At 70.4% G+C, this 17,854-nt stretch overlaps 3 protein-coding genes across 11 annotated transcripts in view; 1 reads left to right on the top strand and 2 right to left on the bottom strand.

The window, feature by feature from the left end:
- Nucleotides 1-3,664: 3,664 nt before the first annotated feature.
- On the bottom strand, nt 3,665-7,688 carry ELOB (elongin B). The gene is made up of 4 exons (XM_087735213.1): nt 7,561-7,688; nt 5,898-6,032; nt 4,852-4,957; nt 3,665-3,982 (listed from the first exon to the last, which is right to left on the bottom strand). The coding sequence occupies exons 1-4, from the start codon at nt 7,561-7,563 to the stop codon at nt 3,870-3,872; spliced, it is 357 nt and encodes a 118-aa protein (XP_087591339.1). The 5' UTR covers nt 7,564-7,688; the 3' UTR covers nt 3,665-3,869.
- Nucleotides 7,689-8,421: 733 nt separating this feature from the next.
- Nucleotides 8,422-15,315, top strand: LOC148051863 (serine protease 33-like). Of its 9 annotated transcripts, XM_087735158.1 has the most exons (6): nt 9,231-9,478; nt 9,831-9,863; nt 10,928-11,096; nt 11,928-12,199; nt 12,825-12,994; nt 14,850-15,315. In XM_087735158.1, the coding sequence occupies exons 1-6, from the start codon at nt 9,361-9,363 to the stop codon at nt 15,099-15,101; spliced, it is 1,014 nt and encodes a 337-aa protein (XP_087591284.1). In that variant the 5' UTR covers nt 9,231-9,360; the 3' UTR covers nt 15,102-15,315. The 9 variants fall into 9 exon arrangements, with proteins under 9 accessions (XP_087591279.1, XP_087591287.1, XP_087591283.1 ...); XM_087735153.1 differs by lacking the exon at nt 10,928-11,096 and having other exon boundaries at nt 8,422-9,478; XM_087735161.1 differs by lacking the exons at nt 10,928-11,096; nt 14,850-15,315 and adding an exon at nt 13,301-13,431 and having other exon boundaries at nt 8,422-9,478; nt 12,881-12,989.
- Nucleotides 8,505-17,854, bottom strand: part of ATP2A1 (ATPase sarcoplasmic/endoplasmic reticulum Ca2+ transporting 1) — a 78,385-nt gene continuing 69,035 nt past the window's right edge. Inside the window, exon 23 of the mRNA XM_087735089.1 lies at nt 8,505-8,524. The gene's annotated coding sequence lies outside the window, so the exon portion shown is untranslated. The remainder of the gene's footprint in view (nt 8,525-17,854) is intronic.

Raw genomic sequence — 17,854 nt, 5'->3', positions numbered from 1 at the left:
AGTACGGCGCTGGGATGAGCGGAGCTCAGTACCAGTACGCCGCCAACCAGTACGCCGTCGCCACCGGTTCCCAGTACGCCGCTGGGACGGGGGCCGCTTCCCAGTACGCCCAGTACGCCGCCGCTTCCCAGTATACGACCCCGGGAACCGAGGTCGCCCAGTACGCCGCCGGGACGGGGAGCGGGGCGACGGCGGCGGCGGCGGCGGGGGGAGGGGAGGCCGCCCAGTACGCCACCAGCGCCGCCCAGTACGCCGCCAGCGCCGCCCAGTACGCGGCGGCGGCGGCGGCGGGGGGAGGGGCGGAGGCCTCCCAGTACGCGGCGGCCACCGGGGCCCAGTACGGTGGGGGAGGGGCGGCGGCGGGGTGGGGGGAGGTGGCCCAAGAGGCCGCTTGGGCCAGCACGGGGACGGTGGCCAGTGGCGGGGGGGTGACTTGGGGGTCCTGGGTGTCCCCTGCCCCATAGCGGCCTCTGCCCCCCAACCTCCCCCCCACCCCCCCCCCCCAGCGCCGGAGGCCGGAGTCCCCGCGGCAGCGCCGGCGCGCGCGCCACGGCGCGGCAGCGGCGGAGGTGAGGAGCCGTGGGGCAGAGGCGGGGGAGGGGCGGGGCGGGGGGCGGGGCGGGCGCGTTGCGGCTACTTGGGGGGCAGAGCTGTGGGGCGAGTTGTGGTCACTTGGGGGGCAGGTGTGGGGTCTGTGGGGTGGCTTGTGGCCACTTGGGGGGCAGAGCTGTGGGGTGACTGTTGTGGCCACTTGGGGGGCAGAGATGTGGGGTGAATGTTGTGGCTACTTGGGGGGCAGATGTGGGGTCTGTGGGGTGGCCTGTGGCTACTTGGGGGGCAGAGCTGTGGGGCGAGTTGTGGTCACTTGGGGGGCAGATGTGGGGTCTGTGGGGTGGTTTGTGGCCACTTGGGGGGCAGAGATGTGGGGCCCATGGGGTGGCTTGTGCCCACTTGGGGGGCAGAGCTATGGGGCGCGTTGTGGTCACTTGGGGGGCAGATGTGGGGCCCGTGGGGTGACCGTTGTGGCTACTTGGGGGGCAGATGTGGGGTCTGTGGGGTGGCTTGTGGCCACTTGGGGGGCAGAGCTATGGGGCCCATGGGGTGGCTTGTGGCTACTTGGGGGGCAGAGCCGTGGGGTGTGCGGGGCCCATGGGGTGGGGGTGGGGCAGATGCGTGGGGCCCATGGGGTGAATCTATGGGGCGCGTTGTGGCCGCTTGGGGGGCAGAGCCGTGGGGTCTCTGGGGCACGCTGTCACTTGGGGGGCAGATGTGGGGCCCACGGGGTGAACGTTGCGGCCACTTGGGGGGCAGAGGCGTGGGGTGAGCGGTGTGGCCGCTTGTGGGGGGGGGGGAGCGGATCTATGGGGCACGGTGTTACTTGGGGGGCAGAGCCGTGGGGCCCGTGGGGTGGCTTGTGGCTACTTGGGGGGCAGATGTGGGGCCCAGGGGGTGAACATTGTGGCTACTTTGGCGGCAGAGGTGTGGGGCGAGTTGGGGTCACTTGGGGGGCAGATGTGGGGCCCGCGGGGTGGCTTGTGGCTACTTGGGGGGCAGATGTGGGGTCTGTGGGGTGGCTTGTGGCCACTTGGGGGGCAGAGATGTGGGGTGACCGTTGTGGCTACTTGGGGGGCAGATGTGGGGCCCGTGGGGGTGACCATTGTGGCTACTTGGGGGGCAGAGCCGTGGGGCTGTGGGGTTCGAGCGACTGCCCAGTTGGGGGGCAGAGCTATGGGGCACGTTGCTACTTGGGGGGCAGAGCTATGGGGCAGCCCGTGCCCACTTGGGGGGCAGCCCTATGGGGCTCCTTCACGAGGCTGCTCTTGGGGGGAGGGGGGTTATGGGGCGCAGATCAGTGGGGCGGGGGAGGAGGGCACTTGGGGGGCAGAGCTGGGGGGGTGGGGACCCCCCTGCCTATGGGGCAGGCTCGGGGTGGGGGGTGGGGACGGACGGACATGGCCGCTGTGGCTACTTGGGGGGCAGGGGGGAGCTGTGGGGCTGGGAGGGGGGCTATGGGGCCAGCAGGAGGATGTGGGGCAGGCTGGGGGGGGCTATGGGGCTGTGACTGGATCTATGGGGAAGGCAGTAGGATGTGGGGCAGGGGGAGCTATGGGGCTGGGAGGGGGCTATGGGGCTGGGAGGGCGCTATGGGGTCGGCTATGGGGCCAGCAGTAGGATGTGGGGCAGGCTGGGGGATGCTATGGGGCTGGGAGAGCATCTATGGGGCTGGGAGGGTGCTATGGGGCCGGTTATGGGGCTGGCTATGGGGCTGGGAGGGCGCTATGGGGCCGGCTATGGGGCCCACAGGAGGATGTGGGGCAGGCTGGGGGATGCTATGGGGCTGGGAGAGCTTCTATGGGGCTGGGAGGGCGCTATGGGGCTGGCTATGGGGCCGGCTATGGGGCTGGGAGGGCGCTATGGGGCCGGCTATGGGGCCCACAGGAGGATGTGGGGCAGACTGGGGGGGGGCTGAGCGGATCTATGGGGCCGGCCGTGGGGCCGGCACCCCAAAGGTGGGGGCAGGCGGCGCCGTGGGGCGGGGTGGTGGTGGGGGGGAGGGTCCCGCGCCGTGGGGCCGCGCCGTGGGGCTGACCCCTATCCCCCGCAGCGCCCTCGGGGGCCGCCCCGCGCCGAGGACCCACAGCAGCCGCTCCCCGGGGCCCCATGGCGGCCGGCGGCCGGTAAGGTGTGGGGCAGCGCCGTGGGGCAGCGCCGTGGGGCAGCGCCGTGGGGCGGCCGTGGGGCAGCCCGCCCTCGCCCCTCCCCCTCACCCCTCTCTTCTCTTACAGCTCCTCCTAGCCCGGGAGCCCCGCCCCCCTTCTCTCCAGGTCCCGCCCCCCCCCCGCCCCTCCCCCACCCTTGGCTTTCTTCCCCGCCCCCACCCCCTCCCCCATTCCCACCCCCCCCTTTGTTGCGTTTTACAGATAAAAGGCCAATGGCAGGCGTGGGCGTGGTCTCTGGGGGCGGGGCGTCGTGGGGGGGAGGGGCGGGGGGGCGGGGCCGCTCGTCTTCCGCTGGGGAGGGGGAGGGGGCACGTGGGGACACCCCCCCCCCCCCCAAATCCCCCCCCCATCCCCCACTGGGACCCCGCCCCTCCTCCATACTGGGACCCCTCCCCCCCATACTGGGAACCCCCATCCCCCACTGGGACCCCTCCCCCTCACTGGGACCCCACTGGGACTCCTCCCCCCCATACTGGGAACCCCCATCCCCCACTGGGACCCCTGCCCCTTACTGGGACCCCACTGGGACCCCTCCCCCATACTGGGAACCCCCATTCCCCATTGCGACCCCTCCCCCTCCTTACTGGGACCCCCCAATCCCCCACTGTGACCCCTCCCCCTTAGTGGGACCCCCCTGATCCAACTGGGACCCCACTGGGCCCCCCCGCCCCTCACTGGGGCCCCCCCCCCCCCCTTACTGGGAAGCCCCCAATCCAACTGGGATCTCCCCTCCCTCCCGTGACCCTCCCCCCCCCTTACTGGGACCCCACCCCCCCCATACTGGGGCCCTCCCCATCCCCCGCTGCGACCCCTCCCCCCTCACTGGGAGCCTCCCCCCCTCCTTACTGGGATACTGGGACACACCCACCCCCCACCCCACCCCCCCCGGGACGCGCACGAGGCGGCGGCGACCGGAGGAGGCGGAGCCACAGGTAGCGCCGGGGTGGGGGAGGGGCGGGTTTATTGGGGGCGGGGGGGGGGGCAGTCACGTGACACACGCGTGCGGCGAGGCCCCCGCCTCAGGCGCGCGCGCGCGCGCGGGGCCCGACGTCGCAGCCCCACGCGTGCTCGGGCCTCCGCGTCCCCCCGCGCGCGCGAGGCCCCGCCCCCCGCCCCGCCGCGCGTCGCGCGCCCGCGTCGCGCGCGGGCTCAGGGCAGGGGCGGCTCCTGGGCGCCGCCGGCCGAGTCCTGGGGCTTCATCACGTCGGGGAGCTCGGGGGGGCTGGAGAAGGGGTCGATGCGCAGCGCCTCGAAGGCCTCCTCTGGGGGGGCACCCGAAATCCCCCCGGTGAGCCCAGCATGGCCGCCAGGGAGCCCAAAATGGCGCCAAATGAGCCCAAAATGGCGCCAAGGGAGCCCAAAATGGCCCCAAATGAGCCCAAAATGGCGTCAAGGAGCCCAAAATGGCGTCAAAGGAGCCCAAAATGGCCCCAAATGAGCCCAAAATGGCGCCAAGGGAGCCCAAAATGGCGCCCAGGGAGCTCAAAATGGTGTCAAAGGAGCCCAAAATGGCGCCAAATGAGCACAAAATGGCGTCAAAGGAGCCCAAAATGGCGCCCAGGGAGCCCAAAATGGCGTCAAAGGAGCCCAAAATGGCGCCAAATGAGCCCAAAATGGCGTCAAAGGAGCCCAAAATGGCGCCAAATGAGCCCAAAATGGCGTCAAAGGAGCCCAAAATGGCGCCAAATGAGCCCAAAATGGCGCCAAATGAGCCCAAAATGGCCCAAAATGAGCCCAAAATGGCACCAAGGGAGCCCAAAATGGCGCCCAGGGAGCTCAAAATGGCGTCAAATGAGCCCAAAATGGTGCCAAATGAGCACAAAATGGCGTCAAATGAGCACAAAATGGCGTCAAAGGAGCCCAAAATGGCACCAAGGGAGCCCAAAATGGCGTCAAGGAGCCCAAAATGGCACCAAATGAGCCCAAAATGGCGTCAAAGGAGCCCAAAATGGTGCCCAGGGAGCCCGAAATCCCCCCCTGGCCCCTGACACAGTGGGGCTGGGCCCCCCCTCCCCCGCCGTGGGGCAGGACCCCCCCCTCCCCCCCCTCCCCCGCCGTGGGGCTGGGCCCCCCTCCTCTGCTATGGGGCAGGACCCCCCCCTCCCCTCCCCCGCCGTGGGGCAGGACCCACCGGAGCGCAGCGCCAGCCCCACGGTGGCGGGGGCCTGGGGCCGGGCCGTTTGGCTGGTGAAGCCGCAGTCCCCCAGCGTCTTGGTGTCCTCCAGCAGCTGGTCGTCCTGGGGGAGGGGCGCGCCCTGTGGGCCCCGCCCCCCCGTAGGCCCCGCCCCCCCCACAGGGCCCCGCCCCCCCACAGGGCCCCCTGACCCCCCTATAGCCCCCCCCCCCCCCCCCCCCGACCCCTCTACAGGCACCCTGACCCCCCCGTAGGCCCCGCCCCCCCATAGGCCCCGCCCCCTATAGCCCCCCGACCCCTCTACAGGCACCCTGATCCTCACCTAGGCCCCGCCCCCCATAGGCCCCGCCCCCTATAGCCCCCCGACCTCCCTATAGGCACCCTGACCCTCACCTAGGCCCCGCCCCCCATAGGCCCCGCCCCCTATAGCCCCTCCAACCTCCCTATAGGCACCCTGACCCTCACATAGGCCCCGCCCCTCCATAGGCCCCGCCCCCTATAGCCCCCCGACCTCCCTATAGGCACCCTGACCCTCACCTAGGCCCTGCCCCTCCATAGGCCCCGCCCCCTATAGCCCCTCCAACCTCCCTATAGGCACCCTGACCCCTATAGCCCTTGTAGCCCCCTCGTAGCCCCCTGGTAGCCCCCTGGTAGCCCCCTGTAGCCCCCATAGCCCTGGTAGCCCCCCGGTAGCCCCTGGTAGCCCCCGTAGCCTCCATAGCCCCAGTAGCCCCCCCCATAGCCCCGGTAGCCCCCCCATAGCCCCGGTAGCCCCCATAGCCCCCTGTAGCCCCCATAGCCCTGTTAGCCCCCCTGTAGCCCCCCGGTAGCCCCCGTAGCCTCCATAGCCCCGGTAGCCCCCCGTAGCTCCCTGGTAGCCCCCGTAGCCTCCATAGCCCCGGTAGCCCCCCGGGAGCCCCCGGTAGCCCCCGTAGCCTCCATAGCCCCGGTAGCCCCCCGTAGCTCCCTGGTAGCCCCCGTAGCCTCCATAGCCCCGGTAGCCCCCCGGTAGCCCCCGGTAGCCCCGCGGTGGCCCCCGGCACCTTGTAGAGGCGCTGCTCCTCCGGGGGCCGCTTGAGGATGCCGGCCACGATGCGCTTCAGCTCGTAGACGGTGCTGGACTCCTTGGCGTCGGTGAAGATGGTCGTCTTGTGGCGCCGGATCATCAGGAAGACGTCCTGCGGGGGGCGGGGCTAGCGGCGGGGGCGGGGCCAGCGGCGGGGGCGGGGCCAGCAATGGGGTGGGAGCCGGGGCTAGCACTGGGGAGGCGTGGCTAGCGATGGGGGAGGAGTGGCCAGCGATGGGGGAGGCGTGGCTAGTGATAGGGAGGCGTGGCTAGCGATGGGGGAGGCGTGGCTAGTGATAGGGAGGCATGGCTAGTGATAGGGAGGCGTGGCTAGCAATGGGGGAGGCGTGGCTAGTGATAGGGAGGCGTGGCTAGTGATAGGGAGGCATGGCTAGCAATGGGGGAGGCGTGGCTAGTGATAGGGAGGCGTGGCTAGCGATGTGGGAGGCGGGGCTAGTGATGGGGAGGCGTGACTAGTGATGTGGGAGGCATGGCTAGTGATAGGGAGGCATGGCTAGTGATAGGGAGGCATGGCTAGCAATGGAGGAGGCGTGGCTAGTGATAGGGAGGCATGGCTAGCGATGTGGGAGGCGTGGCTAGTGATAGGGAGGCGTGGCTAGTGATAGGGAGGCATGGCTAGCGGTGGGGGAGGCGTGACTACTGATAGGAAGGCATGGCTAGTGATAGGGAGGCATGGCTAGCGATGGGGGAGGCACGGCTAGTGATAGGAAGGCGTGGCTAGTGATAGGGAGGCATGGCTAGCGATGGGGGAGGCGTGGCTAGTGATAGGGAGGCGTGGCTAGCGATGTGGGAGGCGGGGCTAGTGATGGGGAGGCGTGGCTAGCGATGTGGGAGGCGTGGCTAGTGATGTGGGAGGCGTGGTTTGCATGGGGGAGGCATCACTAGTGATGGGGGAGCCTTGGCTAGCAATGGGGAGGCGTGGCTAGTGATAGGGAGGCGTGGCTAGCAATGGAGGAGGCATGGTTAGTGAAGGGAGGGTGTGGCTAGTGATGTGGGAGGCGTGGCTACTGATGTGGGAGGCGTGGCTAGTGATGGGGAGGCGTGGCTAGTGATAGGGATGCATGGCTAGTGATGAGAGGGCGTGGCTAGCAATGTGGGAGGCGTGGCTTGCACGGGGAAGGCGTGGCTAGTAAGGGGAAGGCAAGGCTAGCGATGTGAGAGGCGTGGCTAGCAGAGGAGGAGGCGTGGCCAGCGGCGAGGGGGCGTGGCCAAGGCCGGGGAGGAGTGGCCAGCGCCGCGGGGGGGGCGTGACCACCATGAGGGGGGCGTGTCCAGCGCTCGCAATGGGAGACCCTTAGCGCTGCGGAGGGGGCGTGGCCTCGCTGAGGGGGGAAGGGGGCGTGGCCTGTATGAAGGGAGGGGGCGTGGCCTTGCTGGCAGAAGGGGGCGCGGCCTGGCTGGCGGGAGGGGGCGGGGCCTCGCTGAGGGGAGGGGGCGTGGCCTGGCTGAGGCGAGCGGCACCTCAGGGGCGGGGGGAGCGGAGGAGCGGGGGGGGGGGGGTGGGGGTTCCCCGATTGGGGGGGGGAGGATCCCCGCGGTGGGAGGGGCCTCCCCGCGGTGGGAGGGGCCGCCCCGGGGTGGGAGGGGCCTCCCGCGCGCCCCCCGGGCCCCGCTCTCACCATCGCCGCGGCTCCGCGCCTGCCTCCGCCACCGCCGGGTCCGCCACGATCCCAGAGTGCACCGCGGCAGGAAGCGCTGCGGGCGGGAGCCGCGCTTTGCGCATGCGCACCCCACCCTTCCCCCTTCCGGCGCGGAGGCCCCGCCCACCCGCCGCCATTTTGAGGCGGTCCGGCGGCTGGGCGCCGCCATCTTGAGAAGGGCCAGGGCGGCGCCATCTTGTGAGGGGCGGCCGGGGCCGCCATTTTGTCAGGAGCAGCCCGCCATCTTGAGGAGGGAAAAGACGGCGAAGGGGGGGGGGGCGAGGGTGAGGATTTGGTTGCCCCGGGGGGGGATTTGGGTGCCCCGGGGGGATTTGGGTGCCCCGTAGGGGATTTGGGTGCCCTGGGGGGATTTGGGTGCCCCATAGGGGATTTAGGTGCCCCATGGGGGGGATTTGGGTGCCCTGGGGGGATTTGGGTGCCCCGGGGGGGAATTTGGTTGCCCCGGGGGGGGATTTGGTTGCCCCGGGGGGGATTTGGGTGCCCCGGGGGCGGATTTGGGTGCCCCATAGGGGATTTGGGTGCCCTGGGGGGGATTTGGGTGCCCCATAGGGGATTTGGTTGCCCCGGGGGGATTTGGGTGCCCCATGGGGGATTTGGGTGCCCCACAGGGGATTTGCTTGCCCCGGGGGGGATTTGGGTGCCCCGGGGGGATTTGGGTGCCCCCTAGGGGATTTGCTTGCCCCGGGGGGATTTGGGTGCCCCGGGGGGATTTGGGTGCCCCCTAGGGGATTTGCTTGCCCCGGGGGGGATTTGGGTGCCCCACAGGGGATTTGGTTGCCCCATAGGGGAATTTGGGTGCCCCATGGGGGGGATTTGGGTGCTCTGGGGGGGATTTGGGTGCCCCGGGGGGGGATTTGGGTGCCCCATAGGGGGATTTGGTTGCCCCATGGGGGATTTGGGTGCCCCGGGGGGGGGTGGGGGGTCCGGGTGCTGTGGGTGCCCTCCCCTCCCCCCGAGGCGGCCGGGCCCCACGGATTTTTGCTGACGGAGCCGTTCCTGCCCCACCTCGCCCCACGGCGGAGCCGGTCGGGCCCCGGCCTTGGGCGTGGGGCGAGGAACCCCCGCGGCCCAGCCCCACGGCGGCCCCACACGTGGGCGATGTGGGGCTGGGCCCCATGGCGGCCCCACGGCTGCCCCGCGGCCGCCCCACGGCTGCCCCACGGCATGGGGAGATGTGGGGCTGGGCCCCATAGCGGCCCCACGGCGGCCCCACACGTGGGCGATGTGGGGCTGGGGCCCATGGCGGCCCCACGGCTGCCCCACACATTGGGGTGATGTGGGTCTCAGCCCCATAGCGGCCCCACGGCGGCCCCACACGTGGGTGATGTCGGGCTGAGCCCCACGGCTGCCCCACGGCTGCCCCACGGCATGGGGCGATGTGGGGCCAGGGACCCCCCACCCAGCCCCACACCTGCCCCACACCTGCCCCACACATTGGGGGTTCCGTGGGGCGATGTGGGGCCAGGGACCCCATACCCAGCCCCACACCTGCCCCACACATTGGGGTTCTGTGGGGCGATGTGGGGCCAGGGACCCCCCACCCAGCCCCACACCTGCCCCACACATTGGGGGTTCCGTGGGGCGATGTGGGGCCAGGGACCCCCCTCCCCTCCCCTCCCCCACCCCCGGCGGCGCGGGCGAACCCGTTGGACGGCTTGCGGCGCCCCGCCCTGCCCCGCCCTGCCCCGCCCCCACCCCCGCCCCATTTAAGGGGGTTCCCAGGCCGTGGGGCGCCAGGTTGGGGGGCTCGGCTCTGCCATGGCCACCCCCGCCCTCGCCTCCTTCCTCCCCCTCCTCCTCCTCCTCCTCCTCCTCCTCTGCGCCCCACGGCTCGGGGCCCACGGCTGCGACCGGCCCCACGGCGACGGCCGAGCAGGTAGGAGCTGGGGGGGCCCTGCCCCACATCTTGGGGTGTCCCGTTCCCCCCCCCCCCCCCCGCCCCACATCTGTGGGGCCCGGATGTTGGGGTGTCCCCCCCCCCCACATATGGGGTCCCCCCCCCATTCTATGGGGCCCAGATGTTGGGGCTCGTCCCCCCCCCCCCCGCCCCACATCTGTGGGGCCCGGATGTTGGGGTGCCCCCACCCTGGGTGGGGGATGGGAGCGGGGTCACCTGAGGACACCGGGGGGGTGGGGGGTTGGGGGGGACCCAGGACGCGGGGGGGGGGGGTGGGGGTGGGGGTGGGGGTTGGGGTCCCCCTCACCTCTCTCCTCTCCCCTCCCCCCAGCGGAGCAGCCCCCGGTGACGCGGGCGGAGCTGGGTGAGCCCCCCCCCATCCCCCCCCCAGTATTCCCAGTGTCCCCAGTGTCCCCCCATCCCCCCATCCCCCTCCAATGTCCCCCCCTCAGTGTCCCCAATGTCCCCCCCACCCCCCAGTGTCCCCCCAGTGTCCCTCCAGTATTCCCAGAGTCCCCCCATCCCCCCCCAGTGTCCCCAAAGGCCCCCATCCCCCCGATTTGTCCCCGTGTGCCCTTCCCCAACGCGTCCCCCTGTCCCCCTGTCCCCCTGTCCCCCTGTCCCCATGTCCCCACGTCCCCTTGTGTCCCTGTGTCCCCTTGTGTCCCCACGTCCCCTCGTGTCCCCGTGTCCCCCTGTCCCTGACGCGTCCCCGTGTCCCCATGTCCCCATGTCCCCACGTCCCCTCGTGCCCCCCCGTCCCTGACGCGTCCCCATGTCCCCTCGTGTCCCCATGTCCCCATGTCCCTGACGCGTCCCCACGTCCCCATGTCCCCACGTCCCTGTGTCCCCACGTCCCCTCGTGTCCCCATGTCCCCTCGTGTCCCCCTGTCCCTGACGCGTCCCCATGTCCCCACGTCCCCGTGTCCCCATGTCCCCTCGTGTCCCCATGTCCCTGTCCCTGACGCGTCCCCACGTCCCCATGTCCCCATGTCCCCACGTCCCCTCGTGTCCCCATGTCCCCTCGTTCCCCCCCGTCCCTGACGCGTCCCCATGTCCCCACGTCCCCGTGTCCCCACGTCCCCTCGTGTCCCCATGTCCCCCTGTCCCTGACGCATCCCCACGTCCCCATGTCCCCATGTCCCCACGTCCCCTCGTTCCCCCCCGTCCCTGACGCGTCCCCATGTCCCCACGTCCCCGTGTCCCCACGTCCCCTCGTGTCCCCATGTCCCCTCGTTCCCCCTCGTCCCTGACGCGTCCCCATGTCCCCCCGTGTCCCCGTGTCCCCCCGTCCCTGACGCGTCCCCGCGTCCCCCCGTGTCCCCGTGTCCCCCTGTCCCTGACGCGTCCCCATGTCCCCCCGTCCCCTCGTGCCCCCCCGTCCCTGACGCGTCCCCGCGTCCCCCCGTGTCCCCGTCTCCCCCCCAGCCTGCGGCCGCCCGCGGCCCGTGGGGCTGCTGCGCAACGTGGGGGGGGAGGACGCGGGGCCCGGGGAGTGGCCGTGGCAGGGCAGCCTCCTGCGCCGGGGGGCCCACGTCTGCGGGGCCTCGCTGGTGGCCCCCCAGTGGGTCCTGACCGCCGCCCACTGCTTCCAGGCGTGAGTGGGCGGGCGGGGCCGCGGGCGGGGCCGCGGGCGGGGCGGGGGGAGCAGTTGGCGGGGGGGGGAGGGGGTGGTGGGACCAGTTGGGGGGTGGTGGGACCAGTTGGGAGGCGTGGGGTGGGGTGGTGGGACCAGTTGAGGGGTGGTGGGAGCAGTTGGGGGGCGTGGGGTGGGGTGGTGGGACCAGTTGGGGGGCGGGGGACGGGGTGGTGGGACCAGTTGTGGGGTGTGGGGATGTGGTGGGACCAGTTGGGGGGTGGTGGGAGCAGTTGGGGGGCGTGGGGTGGGGTGGTGGCACCAGTTGGGGAGTGGTGGGACCAGTTCTGGGGTGGGGGAGGGGGTGGTGGGACCAGTTGGGGGGCAGGGGATGGGGTGGTGGCACCAGTTGGGGAGTGGTGGGACCAGTTGGGGGGCGGGGGAGGGGGTGGTGGGACCAGTTCTGGGGTCTGGGGTGGGGTGGGGACCCAACGGTGGCCAAGGGCACCCAACGGTAGCCAAGGGCACCCAACGGTGGCCAAAGGGACCCAACGGTAGCCAAGGGCACCCAACGGTGGCCAAGGTAACCCAACGGTAGCCAAGGGCACCCAACGGTAGCCAAAGGGACCCAATGGTAGCCAAGGTAACCCAACGGTAGCCAAGGGCACCCAACAGTGGCCAAAGGGACCCAATGGCGGCCAAAGGGACCCAACGGTAGCCAAGGGGACCCAATGGTAGCCAAGGGCACCCAACGGTAGCCAAAGGGACCCAATGGTGGCCAAAGGGACCCAACGGTGGCCAAGGGCACCCAACGGTGGCCAAAGGGACCCAACGGTGGCCCGTCGCCCGCAGGAGCCGGGACCCCCAGGAATACGCGGTGCTGCTGGGGGTGCAGGAGCTCTCGGGGCCACCAGGCCCGGGCGTGGTCGTGCCCTTGGGTCGGCTCCTCCCCCACCCCAGCTACGCCGGCGAGGCCACCAGCGGGGACATCGCGCTGGCCCAGCTGGCCCGGCCCGTCACCTTCTCCGACGCCGTCCTGCCCGTCTGCCTCCCCACCCCCGCCCTCCGCTTCCCCCCCGGCACCCGCTGCGTCACCACCGGCTGGGGGGACATCCAGGAGGGAGGTGAGGCGGCGGCGGGGGGCGGGGCCACCCAGGGGGGTCGAGGGGAGCCAATGGGGGTCGAGGGAAGCCAATGGGGGTCAAGAGCACCCAATGGGGACCCAACGGGGTCAAGGGGAGCCAATGGGGACCCAACCATGGCCAAGGGCACCCAACGATGGCCAAGGGCACCCAATGGCACCCAATGATGGCCAAGGGCACCCAACGGCACCCAACGGCACCCAACGATGGCCAAGGGCACCCAACGATGGCCAAGGGGACCCAACAGCACCCAACGATGGCCAAGGGCACCCAACGGCACCCAACGGCACCCAACGATGGCCAAGGGGGCCCAACCATGGCTAAGGGGACCCAATGGCACCCAACGATGGCCAAGGGCACCCAACGGCACCCAACGATGGCCAATGGCACCCAATGATGGCCAATGGCACCCAATGATGGCCAAGGGGACCCAACGGCACCCAACGGCACCCAACGATGGCCAAGGGGACCCAACCACGGCCAAGGGGACCCAATGGCACCCAACGATGGCCAACGACACCCAACGATGGCCAAGGGGGCCCAACCCCGGCCAAGAGCACCCAAGGGTGGGCGCCGGCACCCCCCAACGGCGCCCTTCGTGCCGCAGAGGACCTCCCCTCGCCCCGGCGCCTTCAGAAACTGGAGGTGCCCATCATGGCGCAGGAGACCTGCCGGCGCCTCTACGCCATCGACATGGGCCGGGCTTTGCCGCCGCGCCGCATCCGAGACGACATGCTGTGCGCCGGCTACGCCGAGGGCCTGAAGGACACGTGTAAGGTGAGGGCGCCGGCGCTTTCGGCGACGCGGCGCCAGCTCTCCTTCCCGCCGCGGCGCCGCTTCCGGTGACGCGGCGCCGCTTCCGGTGACGCGGTGACGCTTTCGGTGACGCGGTGCGAACTCTCCTTCCCGCCACAGCGCTGCTTTTGGCACCATGGCGCCAGCTCGCCTTCCCGCCATGGCGCCGATATCGGTGACGCGGTGCCGCTTCTGGTGACACGGTGCTGCTTTCGGCGACGCGGCGCCAGCTCGCCTTCCTGCCATGGCGACACTTTCAGTGACGCAGTGCCGCTTTCGGTGACGCAGTGCGAGCTCTCCTTCCCGCCATGGCGACGCTTTCGGTGACGCAGCGCCACTTCCGGTGACACGGTGCTGCTTTCGGTGACGCGGCGCCAGCTCTCCTTCCCGCCACAGCACCGATGTTGGTGACGCGGCGCCAGCTCGCCTTCCCCCGCCATGGCGACGCTTTCGGTGATTCGGTGACGCTTTCGGTGAGGTGATGTGGTGCGAGCTCTCCTTCCCGCCGCAGCGCTGCTTCCGGTGACGCGGTGCCAGCTCTCCTTCCCGCCACGGTGCCACTTCCAGTGACGCGGCGCTGCTTCCGGTGCCGCGGTGCCGCTTTCGGTGACGCGGCGCCAGCTCTCCTTCCCGCCATGGCGCCAATATCGGTGACGTGGTGCCGCTTCTGGTGACACGGTGCTGCTTTCGGCGACGCGGCGCCAGCTCGCCTTCCCGCCGCGGCGACGCTTTCGGTGACGCTTCCGGTGCCGCGGTGCCGCTTTCGGCGACGCGGCGCCAGCTCTCCTTCCCGCCACAGCGCCAATATTGGCGACGCGGCACCAGCTCTCCTTCCCACCATGGTGACGCTTTCAGTGACGCGGTGCCGCTTTCGGTGACGTGGTGCCAGCTCTCCTTCCTGCCATGGCGACGCTTTTGGTGACGCGGTGCCGCTTTCGGTGACGCGGTGCCAGCTCGCCTTCCCGCCACGGTGCCACTTCCAGTGCCGCGGTGCCGCTTTCGGCGACGCGGCGCCAGCTCTCCTTCCCGCCACAGCACCAATATCGGCGACGCGGCGCCAGCTCTCCTTCCCGCCATGGCGACGCTTTCGGTGACGCGGCACCAGCTCTCCTTCCCGCCATGGCAACGCTTTCGGTGACGCGGTGACGCTTTCGGTGACGCGGTGCCGATATCGGTGACGCGGCGCCAGCTCTCCTTCCCGCCACAGCACCGATATCGGTGACGCGGTGCGAGCTCTCCTTCCCGCCATGGCGACGCTTTCGGTGACACGGCGCCGCTTTTGGCGCCGCGGCGCCAGCTCTCCTTCCCGCCACGGTGCCGATATCGGTGACGCGGCGCCAGCTCTCCTTCCCGCCATGGCGACGCTTTCGGTGACACGGCGCCGCTTTCGGCGCCGCGGCGCCAGCTCTCCTTCCCGCCACGGTGCCGATATCGGTGACGCGGCGCCAGCTCTCCTTCCCGCCATGGCGACGCTTTCAGTGACGCGGTGCCGCTTTCGGTGACGCGGTGCGAGCTCTCCTTCCCGCCATGGCGACGCTTTCGGTGACGCGGTGATGCTTTCGGTGACGCGGTGCCGATATCGGTGACGCGGCGCCAGCTCTCCTTCCCACCATGGTGACGCTTTCAGTGACGCGGTGCCGCTTTTGGTGACGCGGTGCGAGCTCTCCTTCCCGCCATGGCGACGCTTTCGGTGACACGGCGCCGCTTTTGGCGCCGCGGCGCCAGCTCTCCTTCCCGCCACGGTGCCGATATCGGTGACGCGGCGCCAGCTCTCCTTCCCGCCACGGCGTCGCGCCGGCGCTTCCGGCCCGGCGCCGCCAGCTCTCCTTCCCGGCAGGGCGACTCGGGCGGCCCCTTGGTTTGCCGCGCCGGCGGGCGCTGGGTCCTGGCCGGCATCGTCAGCTGGGGCGAAGGCTGCGCCGTCCCCAACCGCCCCGGCGTCTACACCCGCGTCAGCTCCTACGCCGCCTGGATCGGCCCCCGCGCCCCCGGCGTCGCCTTCGTCCCCCCCGCCCCCGCCGACGCCCCGCCGCGCCGCGCCGACGTCGCCCTCCTCGCCGCCCTCCTCGCCCTCGCCGCCCCGCTTTGAGGTCGGCGGCCCCTCCCCCAACCCCTCCCCCCCCCCCCCCCAAGTCCCTCCCGGGGGGGGGGGGGGGGGGGGGCGGCTGGGCACGCTATAGGGGACCCCGAAATCTATAGGGGACCCTGGAATCCCATGGAGACCCCGAAATCCATAGGGGACCCCGGAATCTATAGGGGACCCCAAGACCCGATGGGGCCCCCAAAAATCCATAGGGGACCCCGGAATCCATAGGGGACCCCGGAATCTATAGGGGACCCCGGACTCCTATGGGGACCCCGAAATCTATAGGGGACCCCAAGATCCGATGGGGCCCCCAAAAATCCATAGGGGCCCCCAAAAATCCATAGGGGACCCCGGAATCCATAGGGGACCCTGGAATCTATAGGGGACCCCGGACTCCTATGGGGACCCCAAAATCTATAGGGGACCCCAAGACCCGATGGGGCCCCCAAAAATCCATAGGGGACCCCAAAAATCCATAGGGGACCTCGAAATCCATAGGGGACCCCGGAATCTATAGGGGACCCCAAGACCCGATGGGGCCCCCAAAACTCCATAGGGGACCCCGAAATCCATAGGGGACCCCGAAAATCTACAGGGGACCCCACAATCTATAGGGCACCCCAACATCTATAGGGGACCCCGAAAAATCTATAGGGGTCCCCAAAACCCGATGGGGGACCCCGAAAATGCCATAGGGGACCCCAAGACCCGATGGGGCCCCCAAAAATCCATAGGGGACCCCAAAAATCCATAGGGGACCCCGAAATCCATGGGGGACCCCGAAAATGCCATAGGGCACCCCGAAATCCTATAGGGGACCCCAAAAACCTATAAGGGACCCCAAAACCCGATGGGGCCCCCAAAATTCTATAGGGGGTCCCCAAAACCCTATAGGGGACCCCCAAACCCCTATAGGGGTCCCCAAAACTCCATGGGGGCCCCCGAAAATCCATAGGGGACCCCACAATCTATAGGGGACCCCAACATCTATAGGGGACCCCGAAAAATCTATAGGGGTCCCCGAAACCCGATGGGGGACCCCGAAAATGCCATAGGGGACCCCAAAAACGCTATAGGGGACCCCGAAATCTCCCTAGGGGCCTGTGCGGGGACCCTAAATATCCTATAGGGGACCCCCAAACCCCTATAGGGACCCTAAAACCTTGCGGGGGGGGGGGGGCCTCAATACCCTATAGGGGACCCCAAAACCCTATAGGGGACCCCAAGACCCTATAGAGCATCCCCAAACCCTATAGGGGACCCCTAAGCCCTATAGGGGACCCCCCCTTAACTCCTATAGGGGACCCCCCCCAAACCCCATAGGGGACCCCCCCTGAGCCTATAGAGGACCCCTAAGCCCTATAGGGGACCCCCCAAAACCCTATAGGGGACCCCCAAGACCCCTATAGAGCATCCTCAAACCCTATAGGGGACCCCAAGACCCCATAGGGGCCCCCCACAGCCTATAGGGGACCCCCAAGACCCCATAGGGGACCCCCAGCCCCACAGGGGACCCCAGCACCCCTATAGGGACCCTGAATACCCTATAGGGGACCCCCCCGAACCCCATAGGGGACCCCCAAGCCCTATAGGGGACCCCCCACCCCACAGGGGACCCCCCCGAACCCCATAGGGGACCCCCCAAAACCTATAGGGGACCCCCAACCCTATAGGGGACCCCCAGCCCCATAGGGGACCCCCCGAACCCCATAGGGGACCCCCAACCCTATAGGGGACCCCCCCCACCCCATAGGGGACCCCCAACCCTATAGGGGACCCCCCCCACCCCATAGGGGACCCCCCGAACCCTATAGGGGACCCCCAACCCTATAGGGGACCCCCAGCCCCATAGGGGACCCCCCGAACCCCATAGGGGACCCCCAACCCTATAGGGGACCCCCAGCCCCATAGGGGACCCCCCCGACCCTATAGGGACCTCCCCCGAACCCCATAGGGGCCCCCCTCCCCCCCCATTTCCCGCCAAAACGCGCCCCCCCTCCCCCCCCGGGTGGGGGAGGGGGAGCCCGCGCCCCTCCCCCCCCCCCCCCCCCGAAACGGCGGGAAAAAAAAGGATTTGGGGGGGGGGTGTGGGGGGGTTTTGTGGGGGGGGGGGGGGGGGAGGGGAAGGGGATGCCGGGAAGGGGGGCGGGGCTGGCTCGCCATTGGCTGCCGGGGGAGGGGGCGTGGCCGGCGCGGCCGTTGGGCGGGAGCCGTTGGCGGGAGCCGGAGCCGGGACCCAACCGCGATCGGGGACGACCCCCTCCTCCCCCCCTCCCCCCCTTTCCAATCACGTGACTCCCCCCCCCCCCCGGGTCCCCCCCCCCAATCACGTGACACCCCGGGACCACCCCTCCCCCACACAGCCGGGTGAGTGGGGAGCGGGGGGGGGGGGGAGGGGAGATGTGGGGCGATGTGGGGCGATGTGGGGCCGGGGGGAGGGGAGATGTGGGGCGATGTGGGGCCGGGGGGAGGGGCGATGTGGGGCGATGTGGGGCCGGGGGGGGAGGGGAGATGTGGGGCGATGTGGGGCCGGGGGGAGGGGCGATGTGGGGCCGGGGGGGCGATGTAGGGCCGGGGGGAGGGGGGCGATGTGGGGCGATGTGGGGCTGAGGGGGGAGGGGCGATGTGGGGCGATGTGCGGGGGGAGGGGCGATGTGGGGCTGGGATCTATGGGGCAGGAGCGGCCGTGGGGCGATGTGGGGCCGGGGGGGGAGGGGCGATGTGGGGGTGGGGGGGGCTATGGGGCAGCCGTGGAT

The sequence above is a fragment of the Nipponia nippon genome, unplaced genomic scaffold (genome assembly GCF_047370975.1).
Source record: "Nipponia nippon isolate SJK-2023a ecotype South Korea unplaced genomic scaffold, ASM4737097v1 scaffold_52, whole genome shotgun sequence".
Lineage (NCBI taxonomy): Eukaryota > Metazoa > Chordata > Aves > Pelecaniformes > Threskiornithidae > Nipponia > Nipponia nippon.
Note: the sequence above shows the minus strand (reverse complement) of the source record. Positions and strands in the feature narration are given on the sequence as shown.

Excerpts from the sequence above, each read along its gene's own strand:
- ELOB (XM_087735213.1), bottom strand. Across the intron at positions 4,958-5,897 it reads AGGAGCAGCGCCTCTACAAG|GACGACCAGCTGCTGGAGGA; the intron begins GTGCCGGGGGCC and ends CCCCTCCCCCAG. Across the intron at positions 3,983-4,851 it reads GGGGCTGGCGCTGCGCTCCG|AGGAGGCCTTCGAGGCGCTG; the intron begins GTGGGTCCTGCC and ends GTGCCCCCCCAG.
- LOC148051863 (XM_087735153.1), top strand. The coding sequence starts at position 8,979 with ATGTGGGGCCAGGGACCCCCCACCCAGCCCCACACCTGCCCCACACCT. Across the intron at positions 9,864-11,927 it reads GGTGACGCGGGCGGAGCTGG|GAGCCGGGACCCCCAGGAAT; the intron begins GTGAGCCCCCCC and ends CGTCGCCCGCAG. Across the intron at positions 12,200-12,824 it reads GGGGGACATCCAGGAGGGAG|AGGACCTCCCCTCGCCCCGG; the intron begins GTGAGGCGGCGG and ends TTCGTGCCGCAG.